Source organism: Grammomys surdaster, unplaced genomic scaffold (assembly GCF_004785775.1).
Source record: "Grammomys surdaster isolate TR1022 unplaced genomic scaffold, NIH_TR_1.0 203, whole genome shotgun sequence".
Lineage (NCBI taxonomy): Eukaryota > Metazoa > Chordata > Mammalia > Rodentia > Muridae > Grammomys > Grammomys surdaster.
The window spans coordinates 643551-657046 of record NW_021604648.1 but is presented as its reverse complement, the minus strand read 5'-3'; the positions used below and the strand labels follow the sequence as shown (position 1 = coordinate 657046).

The 13496-nt window shown below is 48.9% G+C and overlaps 1 protein-coding gene across 1 annotated transcript in view; it reads right to left on the bottom strand.

Annotated features, from left to right (window-relative positions):
* Positions 1–4830: 4830 nt before the first annotated feature.
* The window catches only part of Arhgef17 (Rho guanine nucleotide exchange factor 17), a 56726-nt gene continuing 48060 nt past the window's right edge, over positions 4831–13496 (bottom strand). Inside the window, exons 17-21 of the mRNA XM_028770681.1 lie at positions 13399–13466; positions 13018–13166; positions 12049–12223; positions 11700–11969; positions 4831–8662 (exon numbers count right to left, since the gene is read on the bottom strand). Of these exons, the coding sequence (XP_028626514.1) occupies positions 8466–8662; positions 11700–11969; positions 12049–12223; positions 13018–13166; positions 13399–13466 (859 nt within the window). The 3' untranslated portion in view covers positions 4831–8465. The remainder of the gene's footprint in view (positions 8663–11699; positions 11970–12048; positions 12224–13017; positions 13167–13398; positions 13467–13496) is intronic.

Sequence of the window (13496 nt, the reverse complement as noted above, 5' to 3'; positions counted from 1 at the left end):
GTTGGAGACAGAGGCCTGGCTGTAGTCAGGATAATCACAGCTCATGAAAGAGGTTGAGGAAGGTAAATAAGTCTGTTGAGAATAGATGGGCTGGGTGGGATGATAAACAAATTAAGTCATAGAATTTGAGCCACAGAAAGGAAAGGAAAGGTCAGGTCCCCAGAGTCTGGGAAATTCCAGGAGGAGAACTGGACACCTGAAAGAAGAGAGGGAGGGAAGAGTTTCCATTTCCCTGGGCTGAGCCCAGGTTTTGGGGACAGGGCAGAAAAAGTTACTGGTATCAAAATCATGAGTCCAGCAGGCCTAGTGACATGTGCTTATGATCCCAGAGCTCTGGAGGCAGAGACAACCAGATCTCCGTGAGTTCTGTGCCCCCCTGGTCTACATAGCGAATTGCAAGCCAGCCAAGGATACAAAGTGATACCCTGTCCTGGGAAAAAGAAAGACCCCAATAAATTCAACATCAATTGTGCTCCCCCAAATCTGGGGATGGAGTCTACATCCCTACATCAGAGTCCATGGAGGAAACCCACTGGGAACAGTGGAGTTCTAAGAGTTGCCTGAATGTTCTTTACTTTTGGATGTTTTTTCTTTCTCTTTTGAGACACAGCCCCACTATTTAGCCATAGCTATGTATGTAGACCGAGTTGGCCTCAAACTCAGAGACCTGCTTGCCTCTGCCTCCTGCATGCTGTAGTTAAAGGTGTGCTCCACTATGCCCATTTTCAATTTTATTTTGTTTTAATTTTTATTATATTTTATGTGTATAGCATTTTGTGAGCGTGTCTATCTGGGCACCACTTGAAAGCCACGTGTGCAGGGAGGCCAGAGGAGGGCATCTGAAGTTACATGGTTGTTAACCTCATGTCAGAGTAGGACTTGAACCTGGGTCCTTTCGAAGAGCAGCCAGTGTTCTTAACCCCAGAGCCATCTCTCCAGCCTTCATTTTATTTTGTTTTGTTTATTTGTTTATTTATAAACCTAGGTTTTAGGGACTGAACTCAGGTCACAAGCAGTTTACCAGCCGAACCATCTCTCAGCCTTTTTTTGAAATGCTTTTATTGGTATAAGGACATTCTATTTCCCAATTTTCAAATTCCAAATAATGATATTTCTAGTCCCACTTAATAGTCCCGTAGGGATGTAGGCTTTGAACTGACAACAAACCTGACTTTCCCAAGGCGGTCCAGCCCCATCTCTACCAACACCTCTCTAGGAAGCTTTGAAAACGGGGGCACCCAACCTCTGAAGGTCACTCTCCGTCTCTATGGAAGCCACCTTCACAGTATAGATTCCCACAAGTACACGTGTCCCATTCCTGCACCTTTGGTTCAGAAGGAGCCTAATTATTATTTACTGTTGATCTAACTTGCTGCCTCTTTGTCTAGCTGACTATGACTCCCAAGTCTTTCCCAACAGGAACCCTCCCCAGGAGTCTGGAGACAGAGAAGGAAGAGTGACAGCCACACATTTGGGACTGGCTTTTGATGCTGCTTGGAGAGTCACCCAGCTCCAGAACAGACTCAAAATCATAGGTTCTTTAAGATCCTGGCATCTCAGGTGACCTCACTGAATCTTGGCACTCAGTCCTGAGTGCCTCAGAGACTATCTTGTGTAAAGCCTCTCACACTGCAACTCGAGAAGGCTGGTGCTCCTGCACTTTGTCTTAGGTACCACAGGACTTTAAGACCTCAGAAAGTTGGAATGAGTTTTCATAGTGACCCACAAGCAAGGGAAGGGGTAGGGACTCCAAGTCCATGCCAGGCCTGTTGAGGTAGAAGTCTTTGTGTCACACTTCCAGAGCTACCAGGACATGGTTGTTTTGAGAAATCTTTGAACAGGTGGCTGCAGGTGCCCCCTGCTGGCTATATAGGAAGCCAAACTACATTTCCAGTTCCAGAACTGCACTGGCAGCAAAAACTGCAGAATATCAAGTCCCTGTATAAAATGCATAGAGTATTTGTATGTTCACTGTCCAATTTCCCCCATACTTTAAATTCTCTCTAGATTACTTGTAATACACAGCACAGCACAAATGCTGTGTAAACAGTTGTTATATTATGTAGGGAATAATTATAGGGGCAAAGTTTGGACCAGCTTGAGACAGATGCGACTATTGTAAAGCCTAAAATTTCCATTTACTAGGTATGGTTACTCACGCCTTTAATCACAGCACTCAAGAAGCAGAGGTAGGAGAATCTCTGTGAGTTCAAACTCAGCCTGGTATATATAATAAGTTCCAGGATAGCCAAGACTACATAGAAAGACCCTGTCTCAAAAAAAAAAAAAACATTAATAATAAAATTTCCAGCCGGGCGGTGGTGGCGCACGCCTTTAATCCCAGCACTTGGGAGGCAGAGGCAGGCGGATTTCTGAGTTCAAGGCCAGCCTGGTCTACAGAGTGAGTTCCAGGACAGCCCGGACTATAAACAGAAACCCTGTCTCGAAAAACCAAAAAAAAAAAACAAAAACCTACTACTACTACTAATATTTTCATCCAAATAAATAATTGTATGCAAATAAATAATATTTGCATAGTTGGGTTACATTGGAAGATACAGAAGTCATGAATACCAAAGGCCACACTAAAGTTACAGGCTAATTTATTATTTATTTGTTATTTATTATTTACTTTTTAATTTATTTTTGTATTTTATGTATATGGGTGTTTTTTTTTCCCCCTTCATGTGCGTCTGCACAACAGAAGAGAAAAATAGGATCCCATGGAACTACAGACAGTTATAGAGAGTTGTGAGCCACCATTTGGATGCTGGAATTGAACTCAGGACCTCTGGAAGAGCAGTCAATACTCTTAACTACTGAACCATCCCTCTAGCCCCCAAGCTTAAGTTTCAATGCTTTGCTCTAGCAAAGCCCCAGTAGGCCCTGTCCTACCTTACCTGGCATGCTGTGAGTGTGCCCTAGATCAATGAGAGGGGCTCAGGCCATGGGAGAACTGGGGCTAAGACCAGGATCCAGTGTGAGCAGGTGCTAAGCTAGGGCTCTCTGTGTCTGAGGACTCACTTGGCTCAGCCTACATTTAAGTCTAGGCCACATCTGGAACCCACTGGGTAGGATTGTGTCCTTACACACTCCCTTACCTACCAACACTCTCGGAGGTCCAGCACTCTCAGTTCTGTCTTCTCTGGTCTTGGGCCCTATTGGCCCACCTGACTATGCTCCGGAAGTAAACGGTGAGGGCCTCTTTGTCCCCTTGGGGATGGGAGAGACTAAGAGGAGTCTGGAGCCATGAACTGACTGTAGGCCGTGGGGCTGGTGGGGTTAGGTCTACCTAGGTCAGACTTGCAGCCCAGTTACATGGACAGATCAAGGGTTGAGGTCCTGGCCATTCCTATGAGGGAGCCTGCTTTGCTAAAGTGTTTGAGGTTAAGTGGCCTAGAGGAGAGGAATAGGGGAAATCGAGGAATACATGCTTTGATGTCACATGGATAAAGGTCAAGTCCTAGCTGTATCAGTGACAGGCTGGACAGCCTTAAGCAAGTGACTTTATTTCCCTGAGTATAGTATCTGCAGAGACCCATGTTAGGAGCATCAGCTTCAAGAGAGACACTGGAATTTGGAGCCCCAGTCTGCCCCCTCCCCCAACACACACACCTTCTCTGCCTCAGCACCTGCTCTGGGCACCTTCCCAGAACACAGCATCTGTGGCTCTACCCACAATTTTTTTCCCACCTGCTCCCTGGCCTCCTCTGCAGGTCTGTCCTGCACTGTACCCCTGACCACCCTTGGATGCCTGTCTACTTGCCTGTGCCCATCAAAGCTCCTCACTGGCCATAATTGGGCCCAAAATAGCCCTTCCCTTTGCCACTTCCTGCAACAATCTTGTGGCTTAAGGACAGAAAGACAGAGAGTTGGTTTTTGGCAAGCATGCAGATGTGAAGGGCTCTCAGAGGTCAGGGGTGCCAGCGAGCAGAGGCCAGGACTGGAGCTTGCTTTCTAATCCTTGGGTACCCCCTCTCCTCCCCGGGCTCAGCTCAAGACTAAGACAGGGCATTAGCCAGACTTCTGCTCTCCTGCCAAGCTCCCTAGACCTACAGACTAGTGTGAGCCTTTGCTTCTTCTCATCCTAAGAGACATTTCCTGACTTTTCTGACCATGAGAAACTTTCTAGCCTAGAGTCTCTTCCCTAGTGTCAATCCTGCCTTTCTGTGTGATCACTAGTAAGTCCTGGCCCCTAAGTTTCATCTCCCTTTTGAGGAGGTCTAGCTAAGTCCTGACCTTTCTCTCTAGCTCAAGGGAATCTGCAGAAGCAGCTCCTGGAAAAGACGGTCTTCGGCCCCGACTCGCTCCCTCCTCTGGGATCCAGCAGGAGTTACTCCTCAGAGAGTCTGAATGTGAGCCCTGATGTGGCTCTGGCCACTCTGTTCTTCCAGATACCTTGTCTGACCACCTCCTTCTCTCCCACAAGGTATTAAGACCTGAGGGGTGAATCCAGTTCTGACAGGTGAATGGCCTTGAGGAAGAAGACATTGAGCCTCAGTTTCCTCATCAGAAAAGGAAATAGTGGCAACAACCTTCCTGGACCATTTTAAGGATCAGAGGAGCCCAGCTGTGGCTTTCAGCAAGCAGCCAAAGGAATCTGGGTTTACTGTCCCTCAGTGTGTAAGACCTACAGCTCAGAGATGTATCTCAGAGGCAGAATGCTTGCCTGGCATGAGCACCGCCCTGGGTTTGATTACAGCATTAAATAAAACCAGTTGTGGTGGCACTCATGTCTAATCCCAGCATTCAAGGCAGGAGGATCAGAAGTCCAAGGTCATCCCCAGCTACAGACATTGTCTCAAAAAGCAAAAGACATACAGCTGTGTCTCAACTGGATTCTCCAATGTTTATTTCATTAAACATGAATTCAACATTTATTGAGCACTTATTGTATGGTGAGTGCTACAGTAAGTAGGCTTGGGGATGAAGCAGAGGCCATACCCTGCCCTCGGAGCATTCATCCTAGCTTCTTCAGCCCTTTCTCCTTCTATCTGAAAGATGAACCGTTCATGTCAGGCTCTTACGCCCCTCTTTGCACATTACACCCCCCGCTACATGCTACACCCCTCCTTGCATGTTCCTGCTTCACAGCAAACCCTGGTCCTGCTTCCTCTCACTCACGATCATGCCCTTTAAGGCAGTTCTCTATGCTGTCTGGGAAAACCACACCCCATGGTGTCTCAAGCCTGGGTGGCCTTGAATATAAGGAGAGCTGTTGGGGTGATGGACGCCGACTCTTGGCCTTTATATACATCCACTGAGCTGTACACCGTGTACTTTCTCATTCAAGTGTTATGTATCAGTGGCTTCCTATAAAAATACTGGTACCTGGGTCCTAGCTAAGGTTTTAATTTAATTGGCCTTTGTGGGGGCCTGTGCCCCCAGAGAATATAATGAACAGCCCAGGTTGTAAATTTTCCAGGAGTCTCCCTTGGGTCTGTCCCCTCAGGACCGCCCTACTCACAGCAAACTGGCACAGGCTGAGTGCCTGACCCAGAAAGGCACCTGTCCTCAGGCCAGCCCATGCCCTGGCAGGCAGTCTTCTCAGTGGTAGTGCAATGTGCCAGTCCTATTCCCAGTGAGGCACTTACTGGGAGGATGGTGCAGACCAGCCCTGTGTATGTAGTACTGAAAGTGCAGTCTGCTTTGGGCCTCTGTGGAGGGTAGAAATCCTGGAGTGGCAGAAATGGCTGAAGCACTGAGGGTGACAGCCACTGACAGAAATGCAAATTAACTGGACTAGTGGCAGGGAGGACGAGCCTGAGGTGGGCCTTCAACATCAAGACCACTGGGCTCTTGATTGCCAGCTCAGGTCTCCAATCACGGCACCTTTTAGATTTAAGGGCCAGAATGGACCTCTTGGCATTCCAAGAACTATATGCAGTAGCCAACCATCCTGTAGGGGAGAAGAGGTTATCAGAGCCCATTACTGAGAAGGAAATAACTCAGGCTGGTGTCAGTCAAGATTCGAAACAGAAGCTGTTCCATGCAAAGCCTGTGTTCCTTCCATTTCATCCTGAATTCCACACTAGCACAACCATATCCTCACGAAAATGCTGTTAGCAAGATGTCCTACACACATTCTCTGGTGTTGATCCCTGAGGGATGCATGTGAGTTAATAAAGCCACGCCTACACTTTCTCCCTTTTTCTTGTGTGTGTGTGTGTCTTGCCATGCAGACCATTTTGTTTTGAAATGCACCATGCAGCACTGGCTTACCTAGAACATGTCAGGTAGACCAGGCTGGCTTTGAATTCATTCAGATGCACTGGCCAGTGACTCCCAAGTGCTAGGATTATAGGCACAACCGTCATACCTGGTCTAAGCTGGTTTTGAACTTAAGAACACCTTGCTCCAGTATTCCCACATGCCAAGCATACAGTCTATCAACTGAACTATGTGTTCAGTGCAAAACCAGCATATTTTTTAATTGAAAATGTATTACTTTGTGTGTATGGGTATTTTGCCTGCATGGATGTTTGTGGCCATATGCATGCAGTACCCCTGGAGGCCAGAAGAGGGCATTTGATCCCTCGGGATTGGAGTTAAGCTGACTGAGCTGCTGGAGACTGAACCTGGGTTCTCTCGAAGAGCAGTTAGTGCTCTTAACCACTAAGCTGTTATTGTTCCAGTCCAAGAAACTGAATTTTTAAGGCAGTCATTTGGGCTGAACCAGAGATGAGGCATAACTGCCCTTTGTTGTGAAGGCCACTTCCAGTCCCATGGGGACACCATGGTGTGAGGGGCTCTTTGTCCCTAGAGAGTGGCTCCATGTTGCTGGGCACTTAAATTCCTTGCAGTCTGATTTACTGCTACATGTCTTTGGACCAGACTTGGGTGGCAGTTCTGCTCCAGAGGAGTCTTAAGACAGGAGCTCTACTGCCCTGGCCCCATGTCTGCGTCAGACTTCCGAGCCCAGACCTAGACTGACTTGGAAGCTCTAGACGGATGCACTATTAATAAGCAGATGAGCTGTAAGGAATTCTAACATTCAAAATTCCTTGATTCTTCTAATGAGGAGACTGAAGCCCAGACGGGGCAGTCTGCCCGTGACAACCCAGCAAGTCAGTGTCAACCCCATCACCCCAGGACTTCTTTATCTCCTCCCTTTGGCCCAAGTGAGTTAGAGTCAGAAAGCCCTCGTCCTTGGGGAGTCAGCTGACAGGAGGCCATGATGGCCCAAGGCCAGGGGGGAGCCGTCATTTGGTGTTTCTATTTATTGACTCTTTAAATTTCATCATCTGAGGAGAGTTAATACATGGCTGTTTGGTAGCAAGAGAAACATCATCTAAGACCACAATGACCCACCCACCCCAAAGAAAAACAAAATCAAACAGAACAAACAAACCCTATCTGAAACCAGACCTTTGGAGTTGTAGCTGAAGCAAGGGGCTGAGGGTCAGGGTGGCTCCCTGCAGCCTGGCGGCAAGGGATAACCTTCTCAGTTGAAAAGGTTATGTCTAGCCCCTCAACTCTGGGGTGTGGGGGTGGGGTGTCCTTCCTGAAGGGGCTGCCCTTGGCAGGGTGGGTGTTTAGAGGGACTCGATTAAGTGGTCAGAGGGGACTCATAGGTCCACCCACAAGGTGACCATCGTGCCAGTGCATGAGACATGGGGAGGCAGGAGCTGGGGCTCGAGCCAGCAGTGAGGACTGAAGGCCCTTTTCTCTTACCTGAGAGCCCTGTCCCAGACCACATTAAGTTCCCACATTAAGGAACTTCAGGCATCACCTTGGAAATGCTAAACCCTGGGAAGCCTCCCAGTGAGAGTAACTGAGCCAACTTTGCTTCTGGATTAGGATGGGCAGCCCCATCAGGGAGGGCTGGAGTTTATGTTAAGAGACAGTGTCTTAGTGCTCTGAACACGCAGAGTGAATGTGAGTGTGTTGAGTGTGTGTGTGTGTGTGTGTGTGTGTGTAACAGATGGGCATTGGTCCTTCTAGGACAGCTTGGTTAGGGTTCCAGGGTGGCCTCTCAGGCAGGAAAGGGCTTTTATCCTCCTGTCTTTTCCTCACATCATGTCCTGCCCTGGGTCACTGCATAAATAAGTGCTTTGGAAAGTATTCATCTAAAAAAATTAACATAAATACTGTACACAGGAAAGGGTACTGCCCCTTAGCCTTCACACTGCCCCAGAGAGCTCTCCACATATTGCACATGGCCTCCCCAGCCCTGTGGGGTCTAGGCCCAGCTGTGTCTTTGGTAGAAGCTTCAGGGACAGAGGTCCTGGGCAGCCCCCACATCTCCACCCTGCTCCCAAAGGGGAGCACTAGGGTAGTCAGTGGGTAAGAGAGGCCTCGGCCTAGCTGGTGGTGTTCTACCAGGATGCTTCCACAAAGATGAGACAGAGTCCATGTGGCATGCCCCTGCTTGGACACTCTGCTCAAGTCTGCATGTGGCCTGGGAAGAGACAGGCAGGCTGAGGGCAAGCAGACAGGTGAGTCCTCGGCCACAGAGGGCAGGCTCACACCCTCCACAGGAGCAGGTGGTTTGTGCTGTCGTCTCGGCCCACAGTCTCGCTGCTGCCGCCACCTCCACTGCTGAGTCGGAAGTCCTCAGAGCCATCACCACCACTGATGACCAACATTTTAGGCCTGGGTGAGGCAGGGCCTCGGCGCCGAGGGGAGTCCCGATGATCCAGGGATGGCAGCTTCTCAGGGCCTGGGGAACAAGGAGAGAGATAGGTCAGCCTGAGCCAACTTGTAGCTTCATGTCCTATGGCTGTTTGAAATTCTACATCCCAGAAGATGGTAAGACACACACTTCCTGTGGGGGGATTCCTACTTCCTGTTAACCAAGAATTTCCTTATTGAAAAAGTCTACTTACTTGCCAGTCACACTTCTTATGCCTATGTGTGTGTGGGTGCTCACACATGTGCATTTGTGCTCTTCCTCTGCGTGGTGTGTACACATACTCATGTGGGTGTGCATCTTACAGTGTATGTGCAACGTGGAGGCCAGATGTCTATAGTGGATGGATGTCTTCCTTGATCAATCTGGTTTTGTTTGTTTGTTTTGAAACAGGATCTCCCTATGTAGTCCTGGCTGGCCCGAGCTTGCAGAGTTCCACCTGCCTCGGCCTCCTGAATGCTGGGACTAAAGCTTTGTGTCACAACCCTCAGCTTTCTATTGTTTTGGGGGTGGGGGTTTAAGACAGGGTAGGCCTGGCTGTCCTGGAACTTGGTCTGTAGACTATGATGGCCCTTCACTCCCAAAGGTCCTCCAGCTTCTGCCTCCTGAGTCCTAGGACTAATGGTGTACGTCACCACTGCCTGCTGCATGGATCTACATTACTATTATTTTTAAGATAATTTTTATAGATATTTTATTTTTATTTGTGTGTGTGTGTGTGTGTGTGTATGTGTGTACTGGAGAGCCATCTGATTTGAATGGTAGGAACTGAACTTTGGCCTTTTTTTTTTTTTTTTGAGTCAGGGTCTCTCTGTGTAGCTTTGACTGTCCTAAACTCACTCTATAGACCAGGCTGACCTCCAGATCAAGAGATTCCTCCTGCGTGCTGGGAGCAAAGGCATGTGCCAACAGCACCTGGCTAATAAACTTTCTTTTTTAACTAATTATGTGTATATGCTCTATTTGCATGTGCACCTGCACACCAGAAGAAGGCATCAGAACTCGCTATAAATAATTGAAAGCCCCCATGTGGGTGCTGGGACTTGAACTCAGGACCCCTGAAAGAGTAGCAAGTGCTCTTAACCGATGAGCCATCTCTCCAGCCCCCTAATAAACTTTCTTAATGTAAGTAGTAGGTGTATACTTAGCTAAAAAAGCTTAGCATATTCAGGGTGTAGGAAAAAGTCTTTGCATGCATATTGCTCTGGATCAACTCCCAAACAAAAACAAAAGTCCAGGAAAGATAAAAAGAAAATAAACAAATCAGCAACATATTTATTACACATAACATATGCTCTGCACATAAGTGAATGTGCTACACTTTTAACTGTCTGGTTGCACAGTAGGTCTGTTTATACTCTGACATGTAAGTGGTGTGACTCGTTGCCGGTAAGATGGCCACAGCTTCCCTAGGTGATAAGGACTTCTCAGTCTCATTGGCCAAAATTCATTGTGTAGTTACAATAAAGAGGACCTTATATGTGCAGCAGTAATAAAGATGGAAAGCAGCTAAGAAATTAATGTCATTCCTGATTAGAAAGGTTGGGGTGGAGTGGCTGGAGACAGTTCACGTCCCCAGCACCCATGTAAAAGCCCTGAGTGCAGTGGGCATGTGTCTGTAAGTCCAGTACTGGGGGAGGCAGAGACAGGAGGAGCCGGGGCTCACTGGCCACTCAGCCTAGCCTAATGGATGAGCTCCCAGTTCAGTCAAAGACCCTGAACTATTTTTAGAAAAGGAGGAGAAGGAGAAGGGAGAAAAGGAGGAGGAGGAAGAGAAGAAGGAAGAGGAGAGGAGGAGGGGGGAAGGAAGAGCAGGAGGAAGAGGAAAAGGAGGAGGAGAAGGAGGAAGAGGAAGAGCAGGAGGAGGAGGAAGAGGAGGGGGAGGAGGAGGAGGAGGAGGAGGAGGAGGAGGATCTAGAGAGATGGCTCAGCAGTTAAGAGCAGTTGTTGCTTTCATAGATGACCAAAATTTGCCGGGCAGTGGTGGCGCACGCTTTTAGTCCCAGCACTTGGGAGGCAGAGGCAGGCGGATTTCTGAGTTCCAGGCCAACCTGGTCTACAGAATGAGTTCCAAGACAGTCAGGTCTACACAGAGAAACTGTCTCAAAAAACAAAACAAAAACAAACAAACAAAAACCCTTACTGTAAACACCACACAGGGTGTACTGGGAGCAGCCTGGTCTGCCTTGGGCTTACTGCAGCTCTTTATTGCATCGAGCCCTCTTGTCCATGGTTTAACCTGTGCTTTACTCATCAGGGCTCTACGAGCAACAGGCTAGACCATTTATATGTATCACGTAGCACAGCCCTGTGGCCTTACACCATCTAGGTGTCTGTATGTGATCTATGACGTACACACAGCAATGAAATCATCCGAACACACAGCCTTCAGAACATGAGCTGTCGCTATGTAGCGCCTACGTGCACGCGATCCTTTCCCTCTCCAGGTCCACACAGGGCCAACATTAGGCTCTACAGTCTCCTGATTCCATCACTTCCTCTGGGGAACAAGGCTTCTTGTCCTATAAAAGCATCATGACCTCCGAGAAGGACCTCATTTTCCTATTGTTTCCCCTTCTAAACCTACTTCCTGTCCGTTCTCTATCCTCTTTTCTGGTGCTCTTTCTACTTCCCGTTCTGGACATCACTTCGGAGTTCATTTCCTGTCTATACCTCATTTCTAGCTCTGGTTTACTTCCAAATACATTTAAGAAACACACACAACAGGATATATTTTCCATGAATATCTGTCTCTGATTAGCTTAGTATAGCTCACTTCCTGATTCCTATGACACTTCCCTGAACAACTTCGTACACACAGATGCACGCACTCAGCACATGCACACGTTCACTCAACACACACACACACACACACACACACACACACACACACACACACACACACACACTTAGCACATGCATATGCACACGTGTGCCCACATAGTTCCATTTGAGGGCTCTGCAGCCTTTTTCTTGTAACAGGCTTCCCTTCTAGTTTCTACTTCTCCACCCTCCTAAAGCCTCCCCTGGCAGAACCCCTGGATGGGTGTGGAATGTGCAGACCCACCTGTGTCTGGGGGAGGTGGTGGGGTTGAACAGAGAAGGTTGAAGCCGTCAGGCAGCTGGACTGCAGCCAGGAAGCGGACATGGCCAGTGTGGCCCTGGCACAGGCCAGCCGGGCTGAGAGGTGCTCGTGGGCAGCTGACAGTGCTTGGAGAGGTGGGTATCGTCAGCACAACGCCAGCACTGGTGCCCACCCACAGCAGCTCTGCACACACCAACAGTGCTGTGATCCTCAGGCAGGCTGCCTTGTGCTGTCGGATGATGGCGTCTGAGCCTGGGGGGAAAGCAGCATCTTTGAGCCTTTGGCTGACCCTGCCAAGGCCTCCCCCAGGATGGGAGTGGCAAGTCAGTACCTGCCAGCATCTTGTGCACAGGAGGTGTGACATCTACCTCTGCCAGCTGCTCAAAGGTGTCTGGATGATAGAGACAAACATGGGCACTACCTTTCAAGGTCACCCACACACCCAGGCTGGAGTCGACCATGCAAGCCACACTTCGGCTGGAATCCTGCCCCACGTAGAATGTGTGCTGTAGGGAAGGAGGGCAGAGATCAGGCGGTATTGGCAAAGCTGCCCAGGGTCCTCCTGCCTGAGCCCCACCCTTGCCCATCCCACACACAGCTCCCCACAAACTTCTCTAGAGACCTGCCCAGATTGAGAGCCGAGGCAGTCTTGGTCCTGGGTCTGGTTGATCAATTTCACAGCTTGCCCACTTAATCCTCCAGAAGTAAAAAGGGGTGCCCTTTCGCTATGACACTTGAGTGACTAAAGCTTGTGTGGGTGTTAGACCAGTCATTGGTCTCTCTCTCTGGATAGTTGGGGACATGTTAGCCTAGGAGGAAAGTCATACCCTAAGAAGGCCCATGGTCACATACCGGACTAGTCATAGAGCCAGGGCCAGACCCCAGGCTATAACCTTCAACTCAGTTGATGAAACCCAAGGAAACCTGTGGCCCCTAGGTTCTGTCCAGACTGGAAGCTTATGGCCTGCATGTAAATGAAGCAGGACTATAGGCCAGAGACTTATAGGGATGCTGACATCAAGAAGGACCCTCTGTCCCACAGGACCCAGTACTGCTCAGAGAGGACACAGCAGGAACATAACTGAGGAATTCTAATGATTATGGGAACTTGCTGTCTTCCTCACTAGCTAGAGCAGAAATGAGGGTCACAGACGGGTAGAGACTGGCTTGGTAAGAGACAGGGCTCAGTGAAAGGTCTTAACACCTAGGCTGGATGCTTCTCTGTCCCTCTGGCCTTATCTCCCTCTCCTGTGATCCCAGCTCACCCCAAATCACCAACTCTGTCCCCGACCCCTGCTACCTCCAGCTGCAATGTGTCAGGGCTCAGGACAAGGACCCGGTTCTGGCAGCCACACCACAGCCGTCCACCCACAGACACCATCTTGGTAATGGGGCTCCCCTGAGAACCCAGGGTCATCGATTTGAAGTTCTGGGGATCCCAGAAACGCCCTGGAGAAGGAATGGGTTGAAGAAAACGTAAAACAAAAATTTTAGTGCAGTCCCGACTTTATGTCTCAGTCTTCCCTAAGAGATGCGGATGCTCCTCCCGCTCATCAGAGAAGATCCAGGCCCAGGAGTCGCCAAGAGCCTCTGTATGTCTAGGCCTGGGCTCAGATTCCCGTTTACCTAGGTGATGGCTCGGTTACCACCAAGGGCTGAGGGCAGGTGTGTGGGTGCCTACCTGCTTCCCTTTGGTAGACTACAAGTTCTCCATTGGCCAAAGACACAAACACCTGGTTATTCAGATACCTGAGAAAAAGGAAATGAGATACTTCTTGA